This window comes from Rhincodon typus, chromosome 27, assembly GCF_021869965.1.
Source record: "Rhincodon typus isolate 14 chromosome 27, sRhiTyp1.1, whole genome shotgun sequence".
NCBI lineage: Eukaryota > Metazoa > Chordata > Chondrichthyes > Orectolobiformes > Rhincodontidae > Rhincodon > Rhincodon typus.
This window is the reverse complement of record NC_063358.1, coordinates 9120872-9138801: the sequence shown is the minus strand read 5'-3', so window position 1 is coordinate 9138801 and position 17930 is coordinate 9120872. Positions and strand designations below refer to the sequence as shown.

The 17930-nt window shown below is 42.7% G+C and overlaps 1 protein-coding gene across 1 annotated transcript in view; it reads right to left on the bottom strand.

The window, feature by feature from the left end:
• The window catches only part of LOC109924299 (receptor-type tyrosine-protein phosphatase U-like), a 289829-nt gene that overhangs the window by 87704 nt on the left and 184195 nt on the right, over positions 1–17930 (bottom strand). The window contains exons 16-17 of the mRNA XM_048612922.1: positions 5069–5156; positions 2168–2238 (exon numbers count right to left, since the gene is read on the bottom strand). Coding sequence (XP_048468879.1) covers positions 2168–2238; positions 5069–5156 — 159 coding nt within the window. The remainder of the gene's footprint in view (positions 1–2167; positions 2239–5068; positions 5157–17930) is intronic.

The following is a 17930-nucleotide window of genomic DNA, read 5'->3' as shown; positions in this document are numbered from 1 at the left end:
TCATGGTCACAAACCACAGACCCTTCCTCGGGCTATTTAACGAAGCAAGGCGTTGCCATCCATAGCTTCCGGTTGAATTCAGTGGTGGACTCTTATTCTCATTGCGTACAATTACAAGTTGGAGCACTGTCTGGGATGCCAAGTAGCAAATGCGGATGCTTTCAGCCGCCTCCTACTGGTGGACACACCAACGGTGGTGCCACCACTGCAAGAGACTGTTCTGGTTTTAAATTTTCTGGACACCCTTCCAGTCACCGTTGACAATATCTGATTGTGGATACAAAAAGATCCCATCCTGGCAAATCTAAAACACCTGGCGGTGATGGGGGAAGCAAAAGGGCCATCACAACCAGAATGGAATCCCTTCTGGACCCGGCAAGATCAGATCACCATAGAGGATGATATGTTATTATGGGAAACAAGAGCGATTGTCCAGAGCAAAGGTCACTGCCAGATACTAGCTGAACTCCACAGGGGTCATCCAGGGGTTTCCAAAATGCTGATGATGGCAAGACATTATGTCCGGTGGCCAGGATTGGATGCCAACATAGCTGGTTGGGGAGGCAATGCCCAGAGTGCCAACAAAGACAATAATTGCCACCAGCAGCTCCTCCACATTCGTGGGTATGGCTGGGTAAACCCCGGACTTGGTTACACCTTGACTACGACTGTCCTTATATGAGCTCTATGTGGACGCCCATTCAAAATGGTTGGATAGGCATAGCTTTCATTCATCAAATACAGGGACAATGATTGAAAAGTTACCAGTATCTTTTGCAATGCATGGACTCCCAGAGGTGGTGGTCACAGACAGTGGGCCATCATTTACCAGCAGGGAATTTGGACACTTCCTAAAGTTAAATGACTTTTGGCATGTAAAGAAAGCTGCATACCATCCACTATCCAATGGTTGGGTGGAAAGAGCAGTCCAAATGTTGAAGGCAGGCTTAAAGAAACAGCTGACTACATCACTTGATACCAAGTATCCTGTTTGATTAAAGGACCAGCCATCACACAACTACAAAAATAGCTCCTGCAGAGTTGTTAATGGGAAAAAGACTCTATACCAGGTTACATCTGATCTTCCTGGATCTGGGGGATAGGGTGAAACAGCATCAGGAATACCAATGCGAGAGAATCAGTTTACTTTAGGAGATGAAGCTCAGCGTCGAAACATGGGAATGGCCCTGCATGGGTAAGAGGCATCATTGGCCTGAGGTCAGATCCCATAATATAAAAAGTTTAGTAAGAGGACTCAGTCCTAAACAAGCATGTGGACCAAATGAAACTGCAACTTCACAAACAGGGTAGGAACAAAACACACCTGGCCCCTCAGAATATTGATAAGGCCGTCAGAACCTGTGGGTTCTCCACTTCCGCCTCGCATCAAAGAATCCTGAGGATGAGATGGACATAGCAGGTGCTGCAGCCTTGATGCCACTACTGCCTAAAAAAGATGAGTTTAGGCCAAGATGTTCTGGGTGCAGGCGGTCTATCGTCTGGTACATGCTGCCAGTATCCATGTCATAGAGTTGGAGTAACTGGACCTGGCGTGAAAACGCCCCAGGAGAAGCTACAGGAAAAAGAACAGGCTTACCTCCCAGGACTTAGTTGGGGAAGGATTTAGTGATTGGAATGAAGTCAGATAGGTGCATTTCATAGAATACGAGTTCCCTGATTGAAGCTGTTAACCTGCTCTAATGAAGGAGTCCTGGCTGACATATATAGACAGGTGCTCAGCATACTCTAGGAGCTTGAGCTAGCTGGGTCAGTGTCATGTAGAGTGCACGAGTCAGCCTTTCTGCTCCTATGATGCTGCTTTAGCCTGCTGTGTTCATTCAGCTCTGCACCTTGTTGTCTCGGATTCTCCAGCATCTGCAGTTCCTACTATCTCTAGCTAAAGGGTGATTTGGTGATGCGATACTGGCCTTCATGGAGTTATTTCACATTGGTTTCCCAGTTAAGTGAGCTGACTCTTCCAATTCCAACTCCAGCACAGTTCTAACATTGCTAGTAGCCCCTTAGTGCCTTGTCCAAATTACCATTCTTTGTTCATGAGCTTGGAACAATGAATATAGTCCAACTATTTTCTCTTAACCTCAATGTACGGCAACTTATTTCATCCAAATGGGGAGAGTTGTGCATAATTACAGGCAGCATCACTTACATCTGCATCGTTCAAATAAATAAATCCAGGATCTTCCAAATATGGAGGTAACTTGATTTGACGACAATCATCTGCAAAATATTTTTTATATGCTCATTAGATGTGGTAATAATAGCTTGTGATGTACATACTGGAACTGAAACAAATGAGCAAGACTGAGCAAAGGTCCATAGAAGGGACATTCATCATTTATTCTCTGCAAAATAGCAAACTTCTCCCCATTAGAAAATGCCTGTGTCTCCTCCATCCTCATTTATGTATTTTAAATGCTTTGTAGAGTTAAAAGTAAAATCCTGACAAATAATAATGCAACTTATTTGCTTGGAACCTTTGATCAAGGCTTTAATATTTTGAAAAGAACAATTCTCAACAAGTTAAAATTCTAAACAAAAGTTTGCATTTTTTTGGAAATGTGGTCAGATTTCTAAAGACACTACAGTTTTTGGGACAGTGATTGAATGGGTTGACTGAATTTAGTATTATGACCATTGTAAACGCTTCTGGCAAGGCTTACATGGTAGCTTAAATGGGGCAAGTGTCAGAGGTTACCAATACCCACAGTAGCCCAGGCCAAACGGAATCAATGTTTTTAAGAATAAGGAAAAATAAAGATTCTTTGAAAGAAAATTGAAAGAAAGGAGCAGGAACTCATTCCCATAAAAGTGGGAGCCCGGAGATAGCTGGTCAAGATTTATATAACATATTATTATGTGTCACGATTCCAAATTGATGACAGTGAATGAGGAATACTTCAGTACACTGGAAGTCTACAGCTGTATTTTTAAAATGCATTGTGGTTTATAGAAGAAATTGTTGATATAATGAAAGTATATCAAATCTGATTCAGCAATAATAATTTCATGCCTGGATTTGAATTATTCTGTGACTGGTTTTGCATTAATTGGCATGTGATTGCCTTGATCCTTCCACATCAAGGGTCATTATAGAGGACTCTCTGTCACCCCCTTACGTTGACTACAGTTTAGTACATTTCAAAGGTGTAATCAAATTAACTGAATTCACAGCACAGTAGCCCCATGTCAAGTCGACAAATCTCTCACATTGGAGACACAGGTAAACTGTCAGAAATAGGTCACAATTCTAATCTGCAGAGCCAATTTATCAATTCTCCAAGAAATCTAGCTGTATCCATGTACTAAAATAAATAAACAAAAATAACATCTTAAGGAAATGTTGAAGAATAATACAAAACAATGTTTCCACAATTCTGTACTGTCCTCTAAATTTTCTTGAGCAGTAGACACATGAGTTAGTTATTGAAAAGACTGTCAGGCAAATAGGTAATTTTGAGAGCTTCAAAGGATATATGGTGTTCAAAACCTATTGATTCTCAGGTTTTTAGTTTGTTTCTTTTATTTGCTTTTCTCATTGTACTCTCAGTTGGGTCCTAGTTCATCAATTCACAAACTATTTACTGAAGGACAATACGGTCTTGGAATAGACTGCATTTTGTTTGTTTTGAATGCCAGTGCCTGCCACTATTTAGTACCCGTGGGAAACCAGCTACCGTTCCTGGAAAAAGGAATGCCGCCATTTAAATTTCAAATAGTCATCATGTCAGTTCCTACTATCTCATGTCATACCCTTTGGTAGCTTTACTCAAGACGTCATTGGTGGAGTTAGTTTGTGTGTGAAGAATGCACTTTGCTTTGATTTATTCTCATTTTGTGTCTCCTCTTCTAAATGCATTCACTCTGTGCTGAGGGTTGGTTTAGCAGTTTCACACCACACCAGCAGAGATAAAGCTGGGAGGGATTCAGGCTGACAAAGCCAGATCTCTAGGGTTCAGGACTAACACTTGGTATAATATTGAGCTTGATAATACAATTTCACTGGTCTTCCATTGTAACATCAGTTGACGTCCTGCTCCCACACTGCCATGTGCTTCATGCCCATACCCCTCATCAAGCTATGAAGCAGAAATCAACCAGGGATGAGTGATTTCAAATACATGAAGAACATAAAGAAGCTTATTCTCCTTATATGTGAGATTTAATTGTGATAAAGACAATAAGGGGTTTGATTAGATAAATAGTGAGAAACTATTGCTACTGGCAGGTGGGCTCGTTACTCAGAAACACAGATCTAAGGTAATTAAGCAAACCAACCAGAGAAAAGTTGTTTGTTTTTTAGGCAGCAAATTGTTGTAATCTGAAATTCACCATCTCAATGGTGACGGAGCCAAATTCTATAATAACTCTCAAAAGGGAATTGGATAAAGACTCTCAGGGAAAGGAATTTCATGGCAATGGAGAAAGAGCAGCCTTATGTGGTTAACTGGTGAGCCCTATTAAACACCTGATAAAAGCACAATGGGTCAACCAGGATCTTTCTGTGCTTCTTCATTCCATGGTCCTGTCTCATTAGTTTTGTGAAGGCCCTTAGTGATGTGGCATAACAAGCACTCTGAAGAACTGTATGATTAATGTTTTAACAAAGATCTGTAGCTCGGGTTGTGGTTGGTGTTGTTGGTTGGTTTGCTGAACTGACTGGTTTTCATGCAAATGTTTCATCTCCCTTCTAGGTGACATCATCATTGCTGTCTAGCCTCTATGTGATTCATTTTTTTGTTAAAATGAAATGCCACCTGAACCATGCCTTTTCTTTGCAGCTGATCAGATCTTTAGCTGGAACCTTTGGGGTGTATTTGCATTTTCTATTGCATGGAGCAGATGGGAGTCAAAGTTGTGGCACTAGCATTCGGCTGGCCCTTTGAAAGTGAAGTGCCCGCCCAGTGATCCTGCAAACTCCAGCAATAGATCAGTGTTCAAGGCACCAGTAGACATCATCTCAATTTAAAATGGCAGATTCACTAGTAATAGAAACTTGAAGCCCAATACATTCAACAGTGTCTCAAATAAATATTCTCTGCGTACTTACTTATAGTGATGTTTACATGTCTGCTTTCAGAACATCCTATTTTCTTCTTTGACATTTTGTGACAAGAAGACTTGTGCTCAAAGAAGCTCTGAGGAAACAAAAGTCCAGTTAAAATGTTCCATAAATATACAACCTTTGCCTGCTTCATTCGTTCTTCATTCTTCTCTATAACAGTGTTTCTTGAGGCACAACTTAATGCCTTCCTTTTAGGTGAGTTTTGGAATCAGGGGGGCGTTTAATCAGATGGAGGGTTGACAAGTGAGGCCTCTGCTGCCTTCCTGATTGAATCCAGTGCAGCATGACTACATGTCCACTTAAGGGTATCATATTGTTGCAATTGGCATTCAACAGGTAGTGGCCGGATCTTGTCAAGTGGGAAGCTCAAAAACAAACCCTTTCAGTGTGACCTGCAGGCTCCCAGGGAAGACATTCTCAATTGAAAAGCAGTCAGTGTCTGATCAAAGGACCTGGGACGAGGATGGGGGAGGGGGAGTGGGGAGGTTGAATGCATCTCAACTGCCCTTGCTGTTGAATCCCTGCCATCTCCTTGTGATAATCCCTGCCCTGTGCTTTCATTCTGCCCTCATATACCTTTGGCATGGAGTTTCTCAGCGATCCTGGTTCTCTCCTCGGTATATTGTGAGCAGCTGTTACTGCACCAACTGGCACTACATGTAAAGCAGAGCTGCTGGCCTCTGATTGGCTGCCAGTTCTCAGGTGAGATTCTCATAAGCCGGACCCCCTTCCCCCATGCTAGCTTAGTATGTAATTGGTACCAATGTGGGATAGGTCTTCGTCAAAGGAGGAGAGAAAATAGCTTTTGCCACCAATATGTTTGCTTATTAAATACTACACTTGCTGTGGGTATGCTTCGCTGACATCAATATCCATCAATGTTGTTGCAGTCATCCTTGCACTCACATACTAGTTGAACATGAAGGTTGGCCCATTAAATCATTTTATTACATAAAAGCTATTAAGTGACTTTCAAGGAAGTGGGTAAATAGACTTAAGGTAAATATGGCAGAACAGTCTTGAGGGGTAAATGGGTTACTGCTGTGTTTTCCCAGAACGTTGCCTATCCCCACTCATTCATCAGAAAGGTTGCATTTACATTGTAAACTATTCTGGATATTCACAGATAAAATCATAATTATTTTTAAGTTCACCACCAACATTACAAGAAGATTGTCCAACAAATCACATTGAAATTGAAAGATCATCTAATAAGTGTGAACAGATGATCTTACCAGTGATTAGGTATCTCTAAAATGGTTTAAATATATCCTTGAAACTGAAAGGTGGGCTGCCATTCTTGCTCATGTAGGTCAGAAAGTGCTAATCCAATGTATTTTCCTCACAGGCACCCGACTGTAGTTGCCATAGAGACTAAATTGCAGTAATTTTACCCTATTGTTGAGGACTTCTAAATGAAGCAAACACTCACAGAAATTTTGCTCTTATGTACAAGACTTAGAGTCATAGAGTAATAGAGCATGGAAACAGGCCCATCAGCCCAAACTGGTCCATGCTGACCATGGTGCTCACTCAGCTAGTTCCAATTGCCCGCATTTGGTCCACATCCCTCTAAACACTTCTCATCCATGCACCTATCCAAATGCTTTTTTAAATATTGCTATTATACTTGCCTCAACAACTTTCCATAAATGCACCACTCTCTCTGTGAAGAAGTTCCCCTCTCACCTTAAATTTGTGCCCTCTAGTTTTTAATTCCCCATCCCTGGGAAAAAGACAATATGCATTCATCCTATCTATGCCCCTCATTATTTTATACACTTTAATTAGGTAACCCTTCATTCTCCTACGTTCCAAGGAATAAAGTCCTATCCTGGCTAACATCTCCCTATAACGCAGGCTTACTAGTCCTGGCAACATCCTCCTAAATCTTCTTTGCACACTTTCCAGTTTAAATATATCTTTCCTGTAACAGGGTGACCAAAACTGTACACAATACTCTAAGTGCGGCCTCACCAACGACTTATACAACTGTAACATAACGTCCCAACTCCTGTACTCAATGCCTCGAACGAAGAAGGTCAGCATGCTAAATGCCTTCTTCATCACCCTGTCTACCTGTGACGCCACTTTCAATGAATTATGTACTTGTAGTCCGAGGTCCCTCTGTTCCACAACACTCCTCAGGACCTTACCATTTACTGTATAAGTCCTACCTTGGTTTGACTTTCCAAAATACAACACCTCACAATTATCTGCATTGAATTGCATTTGCCAATCCTCAGCCTGCTTCCCCATTTGATCAAGATCCTCTGTAATTTTTGATAACTTTCTTTGATATCAATGACACCTCCTAATTTTTTATCATCTGCAAACTTGCTAATCGTGCCTTGTACATTCACTTTCAGATCATTTATGTAAATAACAAATAACAAAGGTCCTAGCACTGACCCCTGTGGCACATCACTAATCACAGGCCTCCAATCTGAGAAACAACCTTCAACCACCACTCTCTGCTTCCTATCTTCGAGCCAATTTTGAATTCAATTAGCTAGCTTTCCCTGGATTCCATGCGACCTAACTTCCATGACTACCCTACCATGTGGGACCTTGTCAAAGGCCTTTCTAAGGTTCATATATAAACAACATCCATTGCCCTACCCTCATCGATCCTCTTGGTTTCCTCTTCGAAAAACTCTAAAAGATTTGTCAGACGTGACTTCCCGCGTACAAATCCATGCTGACTATCCAAATGTTGGTTGATCCTGTCCCTCAGTGTCCTGTCCAATAGCTTGCCTACCACTGACGTCAGGCTCACTGGCCTGTAGTTCCATGGCTTGTCTTTGCTACCTTTCTTAAACAATGGAACAACATTAGCCAACCTCCAGTCTTCTGGAACTTCACCAGCGGCTAAAGATGAAGCAAAAATCTCTGCAAGGGCCTCTGCAATTTCTTCCCTAACCTCCCACAATGTCTGAGGATGAACTTGATCAGGCCCAGGGGATTTATCCACCTTAATGCCCTTTAAGGGTGCAAACACCTCTTCTCTGGTAATGTATATGCTGTCCAAAACATGCCCATTTGTTTCCCTTAATTCCACAGCATCCATGATTCTCTCCTCAGTAAATGCTGAGGAGAACTATCCATTAAAAATCTCTCCCATCTACTGTGGCTCCACACAAAGACAGCCATGCTGATCTTTAAGGGGACCTATTCTCTCCCCAGCCACCCTCTTACACATAATATAGCAATAAAACCTCTTATAATGATATTTAACTTCATCTGCCAGAACCATCTCATACCCTCTTTTTGCTCTTCTGATTTCCCTCTTGAGTGTGCTCCTACACTTTTTACAGTCATCTAAGGATTCACTTGATTCCGAAAGCTTAAACCCAATGTATACCTTCTTCTTTTTCCTGACCGGAGCCTCAATATCCCTTGTCAGCCAGGGATTCGTAAACAGCTTTTCCCTTCACCCTAACAGGGACATACTGTCCCTGAATTCTTGATATCATACTTTTAAAAGCCTCCCTTTGCCAGGACATTTGATAAATCAAATGTACATGACTAGAATTGAATGCCCAAATGTGAAAGTGCCAATTAATGATTGTTCACTTAGAAAATACATTCAATACATGAATGTTTAGGCTAGCAATAACAATCACAAAACTATTAAACATTTCAACATATTAAAATGGGATTATATTGTTGAAATTTAATTCACGTGCTAGCAACAATCTACTTTCAATTCAAAGTTATTTAATTCCAGATATACAAAAATTCAATATCCAGCACTGAATTTCTATTTTGCTGTGTTATTTTATAGCTGAACTAGATTGGATTTTTTAAACCATAAATCTCACCTTAAATTATCAAAAGTAAACTAGAAAATACTTATATAATATAACAGAGCACTATTAGAGTAGCTACAATTTTTATACTGATGTGAAACTGGTCAATTATTCAGTTACATTCAATGGTTTTGTTGGAAAGAAATGACATGGACTGCAATAGATTCCCAAGCCAGTGACTAGTCTCAATAGCAAACTTCCAGACAGTATAAATGTTTGTCTTGTTGGTCGCAGATGAAATAGACAGTCTCAGCTCAGTGGGTAAAATTAGAACTAAATGGGTGACATCACTTGGAACTACAAGGGTGAGAAATAAGTGAAACAAATATCTCTTTCGTACAACAGGAATAGGGATACAGAAACACGATAAATAGAGTAGGACATTCAGCCCCTTTGGCATATACCACCACTACCACATCATGACTGGTCTGTGTATTAACTTGGTTTACCCACTTTGGTTACATAACCATAAATATATTTGTACAATAAAATCTCAATTTTGAAATTTACAACCAAAATATCTCAATGGCTTTTTGGTTAGTGAGATCACCCATGAACATCCTAGCTCTAATTTTAAGGATATGCCACCACCCCCTAACAACGCCCCCCAACCATTCAATGCTTCCCCTCAAAACAATCCACATCCCAATTCAAGGTTTCCCCAGCAGACAGAATAGCTTAATCTATCTATAAAATCCTTTAATCATTCTAAACATCTCAAATACATTATACACAAGGGAATACAAGTTAGCAACTTCTTCTCATAAGTTTGCCCTTTTAGGTATTTTTAATCAACCTGTTCAAAAATGTTATATCACAATTCTGGAGCAGGTGCGTCTTGAACCCAGGCGTCCCAGTCCAGGGGTTGGGAGACTACCACTGTATCTTAAGGGCCCCAAGTTTACCGTTTTATCGAAGCTGTTCAACTGGAAGTCAGCAGAGACAGATTGCCTGAGCAGCGTAGGTAAACTTTACTTTGTGCTGTATCTGACCAGGAAATTTTTGATGCCACATATAGATATCTGTAATGATTAAATATTCCTTTTCCATGGGAGTGACATTCCTAACTTTGAAGAATCCAAAATTTTGTCTGAATTAATATTCTCTATCAGTTATTGCAGATTCTGCTCCAGGTCATAAAACCTTGACTTTCTTTTTATTCATTCATTGATACGATGTGGGCATCACTTGCCATACCAGAATTTATTGCCATCCATAATTGTCCAGAACACTGTTAAGAGTCAACCACATTGCTGTGGGTCTGAAGTCACATATAAACCAGATCAGGTAAGGGTAGCAGTTTCCTTCCCTGAAGGACATTTTTTCCACAAGATTGAACCAGATGGGTTTTTCCAACAATCAACATCAGTTTCATGGTCATCACAAGATTCTTAATTCCAGATTTTTTATTGAATTCAAATTTCACCATTTGCCAAGACTGGATTTGAACCCAGGTGGCTAGAACATTGCTGGGGTCTCTAAATTATGAATTAATGGTCTAGCGATAATACCACTAGGACATTGCTTCCTCTAAGGGAGCAGAAGTAGGCTATTTGGCCCATCAATTCTGCACCGCCATGCAATTAGATCATGGTTAATCTGATAATACTCAGCTCCACTTTGCTGTCTTTTCTCCATTACATTTAATTTCCTTACTGATTAAAAATATATCTGTCTCCACCCTCAACAAACTTACTGATCTAGCCTCTACAGTCCTCTGTGGTATAAAGATTCCACTGGTTCATTAGCCACTGAGAGACAAAATTCCTCCTTATCTCTTTCTTAAATGGGCAAACGCTTACTCTGACATTATGCCCTCTGGCCCTAGATTCTTTCACAAGGAGAAACAACTTCTTCACCTCTTCCCTGATAAGTTCCTTTCAAATTTCATACACTTCAATTGAGATCGCCTCTCATTCTTCTCATACTCTAATGAGTTCAGGCCTAACCTTCTCAGTCTCTCCTCATAAGACATTACCGTATTCCCATGATCAACTGAGTGAACCTTCTTTGGACTGTCTCCAATGTCAGTATATAAAGTGACCAAAGCTGTTCAGATATTCCAGTTGTAGTCTGATTAGTACCTTGTACCGTTTTACCTATATTTCCCTATTTTTATGCATAGTTTGGTGGAGGGGGAGTTTGGTAGTGGGTGTAGGGAGCTGATGGAGAAACAGAACTTAACCGAACTTGCTTAACTGAACTCATCCTTACCCTTAACAACATCGTCTTCAGCTCCTCCCACTTCCGAAAGACTAAGGGAGTAGCCATGGGAACCCGCATGGGCCCAAGCTATGCCTGCCTCTTCGTAAGGTATGTGGAACAGTCCCTCTTCTGCAGCTACACTGGCACTATCCCCCACCTCTTCCTCCACTACATCGATGATGTATTTGGTGCTGCCTCATGCTCCCACGAGGAGCTTGAACAGTTCATCAACTTTACTAACACCTTTCACCCCAACCTCAAGTTCACCTGGACTATCTCTGATACCTCTCTCTCCTTCCTGGACCTCTCTGTCTCCATCTCTGGTGACCGCCTTGAAACCTACATCTATTTCAAGCCCACCGACTCCCACAGCTACCTAGACTACACCTCCTCTCACCCACCTTCCTGCAAGATGCAATCCCCTACTCCCAACTCCTCTTGCTCTGCTGCGACTGCTCCCAAGATGGAAAATCCCAGATGTCCTCTTATTTCAAGGACCGCAACTTCCCCCCTTCAGTGGTCAAAAATACTCTCAACCGCATCTCTTGCATTTCCCAAACCACTGCCCTCACATCCCCTCCCCGCAACTAAAACAAAGACAGAATCCCCCTTGTCCTCACATATCACCCCACTAACCTCTGTATTCAATGTACCATTCTCCACCACTTCCGCCCCCTGCAATCCAACCCCACAACCAAGGATATATTTCCCTCCTCACCCCTATCTGCCTTCCGTAGGAACCACTCTCTCCGTGACTCTCTCGTCCACTCCACACTCCCCACTAGCCCCACCACCCCTGGCACCTTTCCCTACAACGGCAGGAAGTGCTATACATGCCCCTACACCTCCCCCATTCACCTTCATCCAAGGCACCAAACAAACCTTTCACATCAGACAGAGGTTCACCTGCACATCCGCTAATGTGGTCTACTGCATCCGCTGCTCCTGATGTGGCCTCCTCTACATCGGTGAGACCAAGTAGAGGCTCGGAGACCGCTTTGTAGAGCACCTGTGCTCTGTTTGCAACAAACGGTAACACCTTCCAGTCACGAACAATTTCAACTCCCCCTCCCACTCTCTGGGTGACATGTCCATCCTGGGCCTCCTCCAGTGTCACAATGATGCCACCCAGAAACTGGAGGAGCAGCACCTCATATTTCGCCTTGGAACCCTACAACGCAATGGTCTCAAAGTGGACTTCAGCAGTTTCAAAGTCTCCCCACCCCTGGCCTCATTCCATGACCAACCCTCCCTCTCATTCCCGCCTCCTTGGCCTGACACAACCTGTCCATCTTCTCTCCCACCTATCTGCTGCTCTCACCTCATTGACCTATTCCCACCATTGCCTACCTGCACCCACCTATCACCATCCCATCTACCTTCCCCAGCCCCACCCCTCCTCTCTCTATTTATCTTGGAGCTCCCTTCCCCCTCCCCCATTTCTCAAAAAGGGTCCCTACCTGAAACGTCAACTTTCCTGCTCCTCTGATGCTGCCTGGCCTGCTGTGCTCCTCCAGCTCCACACTGAGTCCTTACTATCTCTGGTGGAGAAATGATGTTGATCAGAATAAATGATTGGCATGTGAGTTTGGCAAAACAATGGTGTGTTTCCTGCCAGACTTGAAAGGACAGTAACTGGGATGTGGGAAGGGGAGGACATAATAACAAGCTAAAAAAAAGGGAAGAAATGGTTCACAATTTAAAGGTGTTGATCTCAGTATTAAGTCCAGAAGCCTGTAAAGTGCCTAATCTGAAGACGAAATGCTGTTCCTCCAGTTTGCGCTGTGACTCACTGGAACACTGCGGTGTTCCAAAGGCATACATGTGGGCAATTGAGCAGGATGCTGTGTTAAAATGACTCACTATGGGAAGATCGGGGTCCTGCTTGCACACAGACCGTAGGTGTTGTATTGTATTTGTTGCACCCAATGTAGCCTACTCTGCATTGGAGAAACCAAATGCAGACTGGGTGACTGCTCTGCAGAACACCTCCAGTCTGTTATAACAAGGTGTAGAGCTGGATGAACACAGCAATCCAAGCAGCATCAGAGGAGCAGGAAAGCTGACGTTTCGGGCCTAGACCCTTCTTCAGAAAAGGTCTGAATTTCATTTTCTGAAGAAGGGTCTAGGCTTGAAATGTCAGCTTTCCTGCTCCTCTGATGCTGCTTGGCCTGCTGTGTTCATTCAGCTCTACATCTTGTTATCTCAGACTCTCCAGCATCTGCAGTTCGTACTATCTCCAGTCTGTTATCCTGTCCTTCCCACCTACCACCCTCCCCTCCGCACCCACGCCCCCCACCCCCGCCTCCACACACAAACACAACCCATCCCAGTTACTGTCCTTTCAAGTCTGGCAGGAGACACACCATTGTTCTTCTATTCTCACATTCCAATCACTTAATCTGAGCTATCAACATCATTTCTCCACCAGAACCCTACACCCCCACCTGTCCACCCCAAACTATAGCATAAATGCTGTCCCCTCCACACTTCACTTCAGCTCTCATGAAGAGTCAACTAGACTTGAAACGTTACCTTGCTCTCCCTCGATGGATGCTGTCTGGCCTGCTGTGATCTCCAACATTTGTCGTTTTCAGCACAGATTCCAGCATCTGCCATAATTTGTTCTCTACTTTTATACCCCATTTACTTTGAAATTAAGGACAGCATAACATTCATTTCCTTATCACCCTCTGAATTTGTAAATATTTTTAATTAACTTGTACAGACATGTTATAACACAGAATTAGACTTAGAATCCAGGCCTGCTACCACACACCGTAAGAGCTCTCCTGCTGAACTTGGAAACTAGCTTTTTGTGATTTATCAAGAGGATCCATGAACCCTTGTTTGCTGTGACTTTTGAAGTTTTCCTTTATTTGCATAACATGCAGCTCCCCTACTCATCCTGTAAAACATCCTGCCAAGTTTTTTCCCTACTCATTTTTTAAAAATTCATTTACAGGATAAGGGTGTCTAACCAGTCTATAATGCTCTATAAACTGTTTGCATCGTCTTCACCATCTGCCTTCCCATCTATTTTTGCGTCACCCACAAACTTTGGTGATACAACATTCATATCCCTTATCTAAGTCATTGATACATGTTGTAAGTAATCCCACAACTGTGGCACTCTAGTTACAAGTTGCTATTCTGAAAATGACCCCCTTATCCCAACTTCTGTCTCCTATTTATCAGCCAATCCTCTATCCATGGGTTATTATTAAATAGCCTTACATGTGGTGCCTTGTTGAAAACCTTTGGAAATCCAAATGTATTACAGCTACACGTTTATCTATCCTGCTTGTTCCCTTCTCAAAGAATTCTAATAAATTTGTCAGACATGATTTCCCTTTATGAGGCCATGCTGACTCTACTTGATTATATTATGTATTTCTAAATATTTTGTTGTTACGTCCTTTATTAAAAATACCAATATTTCCCAATGATTGAAATCAAGCTAACTTGCATGGAGTTATCTGTTTTGTTTTGAGATCCGCTGTTTCTGAATAAGAGCATTACATTAGCTGTTTTCCAGTCCTCTGGGATTTTTCTAGAATCTAAGGATTCTTGGAAAATCATATCAGTACATCCATCTTTGAAGCTACTTCTTATAGTATCCTAAGATGCAACCAATTAAGTCCAGGTGACTATCAGCCTTTAGCCAGCACCAAGAGTGGCTCGGCAGCAGTATGACTGATCGAGCTGGTCGGGTCCTAAAGGACATAGCTGCTAGACTGGGTTTGCGGCAGGTGGTGAGGGAACCAACAAGTGGGAAAAACATACTTGACCTCATCTGTACCAATCTGCCAGCTGCAGTTGCATCTGTCCATGACAGTATCGGTAAGAGTGACCATCGCACAGTCCTTGTGGAGACGAAGTCCTGCCTTCACATTGAGAATAACTTCCATCATGTTGTGTGGCACTATCACTGTGCTAAATGGGACAGACTTTGCACAGATCTAGCGACTCAAGACTGGGCATCCATGAGGCGCTGTGGGCCATCAACAGCAGCAGAACTGTACTCCAGGATAATCTGTCACCTCATGGTCCGGCATTTCCCCACTCAACCATTACCATCAAGCCAGGGGATCAACCCTGGTTCAATGGAAAGTGCAGGAGGGCATGCCAGGAGCAGCACCAGGCACACTTGAAGATGAGGTATCAAGCTGGTGAAACCACCAAACAGAACTACTTGCATGCCAAATAGCGAAAGTAGCAAGTGACAGACAGAAATATGAGATCCCACAACCAACGGATCAGATCTTAGCTCTGCAGTCCTGCCACATCCAGTCATGAATGGTGGTGGACAATTAAACAACTCATTGAAGGTGGAGGCTCAACAAATGTTCCCATCCTCAATGATGGAAGAGCCCAGCACATCAGTGCAAAAGATAAGGCTGAAGCATTTGCAACAACCTTCCGCCAGAAGTGCTGAGTGGATGATCCATCTCAACCTCCTCCAGTGGTCCCCAGCAGTACAGATACCAGTCTTCAGCCAATTCCATTCACTCCACATGATATAAAGAAATGGTTGGAGACACTGATACTGCAAAGGTTATGGGCCCTGAAAACATTCTGGCAATAGTACTGAAGACTTGTGCTCCAGAACTTGCTGCTCCCCCAGCCAAGCTGTTCCAGTACAGTTACAACACTGGTATCTACCTGATAATGTGGAAAATTTTAGTATGTCCTGTATGTCCTGTACTTGGCAGTATAGGAAAAGCAGAACAAATCCAACTCGGCTAATTAGCGCCCCATCAGTCCACCCTCAATCATCAGTAAAAAGTGATGGAAGATGTCATCAATAGTGCTATCAAGCAGCACCTGCTCAGCAATAACCTGCTCAGAGACGCCCAGTTTGGGTTCCCCCAGGGCCACTTAGCTGCTGACCTCATTACAGCCTTGGTTCAAACATGGACAAAAGAGCTGAATTCCAGAGGTGAGCCGAGAGTGACAGCCATTCATGTCAAGGCTGCAGCCGACCAAGTGTGGCATTAAGGAGCCTGAGCAAAACTGGAATCAATGGGTATCAGGGGGCAAACTCTCCGATGGTGGAGTCATACTTGATACTTAGGAAGATATTCGTGATTGTTGGAGGTCAATCGTCTCAGCTCCAGGACATCTCTGCAGGAGCTCCTCAAGGTAGTGTCCTGGGCCCAACCAACTTCAGCTGCTTCATCAATGACCTTCCCTCTATCATAAGATCAGAAGTAGGAATGTTGGCCGATGATTGCACGCTGTTCAGCGCCATTTGTGACTCCTCAGATACTGAAGCAGTCCATGTTCTGCAACAGGATCTGGACAATATCCAGGCTTGGGCTGACAAGTGGCAAGTGACATTTGTGCCACACAAATGCCAGGCTATGACCATCATCAAAAAGAGACAATCTAACCACCACCCCTTGACATTCAATGGTGTTACCATCACTGAAACCCCATTATCAACATCCTGGGTGTTATCATTGACCAGAAGTTCAACTGGACTCACCACATAAACACAGTGACTACAAGAGCAGGCCAGAGGCTAGGAATACTGCGACGAGTAACTCACCTCCTGACTCCTCAAAGCCTGTCCACCATCTACAAGGCACAAGTCAGGAGTGTGATGGAATACTCAGCACTTGCCTGGATGGGTGCATTTCCAACAACACTCAAGAAGCTTGACACTATCCAGGATAAAGCAGCCCGCTTGATTGGCACTACATCCACTCCCTCCACCACCGACGTTCAGTAGCAGCAGTGTGTACTATCTACAAGATACACTGCAGAAATTCACCAAAGATCCTCAGACAGCACCTTCCAAACTCACGGCCATTCCCTTCTAGAAGTACAAGGGCATCAGACATATGGGAACAACACCACCTCCAAGTTCCCCTCCAAGCCACTCACCATCCTGACGTGGAAATATATTGCTGTTCCTTCACTGTTGCTGGGTTAAAATCCTGCAATTTTCTCCCTATTAGCATTGTGGGTCAACCCACAACAGGAGGACTGCAGCGGTTCAAGAAGGCAACTTACTACCATTTTCTCAAGGGCAATTAGGGATGGGCAAGAAATGCTGGTCAGCCAGCGATACCCACATCCCACAAATGAATAGAGAATTAAACAGTCTCTTCAGTTTCCATAGAGCCATTTCTCTAGTGTTAGTTATTGTATTTATTTCCTCTCCTTTTGCTCCTTGATTATTTAGCATTTTTGGAATGCTATTAATATCTTCTAATGCGAAGATTTATGCAGAATATTTATTCTACTTCTCTGCCATTTCCTTAGTCACAATTATTCATTCCCCAACCTCATTCCCTGAAGGGGCCTGTGCTCCCCTTGGCCTTTCTCTTGATGTTGCTATATTTAAAGAACCTCTTACTGCTTACTTGATATTACTTGTTAGTTTACCTTCAAAGTTTATTTTCTCCCTCCTCATTACGTTTTGGTGATTTTTTGATGGATTATTAAACAATCACAATTCTCTGGCTTACCATTAATCTTTGCCACATTGTATATTTTTTCTTCCAATTTGATGTTACTATTAACTTCCTTGATTAACCTTGGTTGCTTTACCCCCTCCTCAAATTATTCTTCATCATTGGAATAAATCATTGTTGTGGGCCATGAACTAGGTGTCCTTAAATGCCTGCCATTGCTTATCAACCGCCTTTTCCACGAAACCCCTTTCTAGTCCACTCCAGTCTATTCTCCCTTCATTCATTTGTAATTATCCTTATTTAAGTTTGGTACAGTTGTTTCTGACCTGAGTTCATTCTCAATCTGAAAGCTGAATTCCACCACTTTATTGTCACTGCTTTCGAGGGGATCTTTTGCTCTGAGAC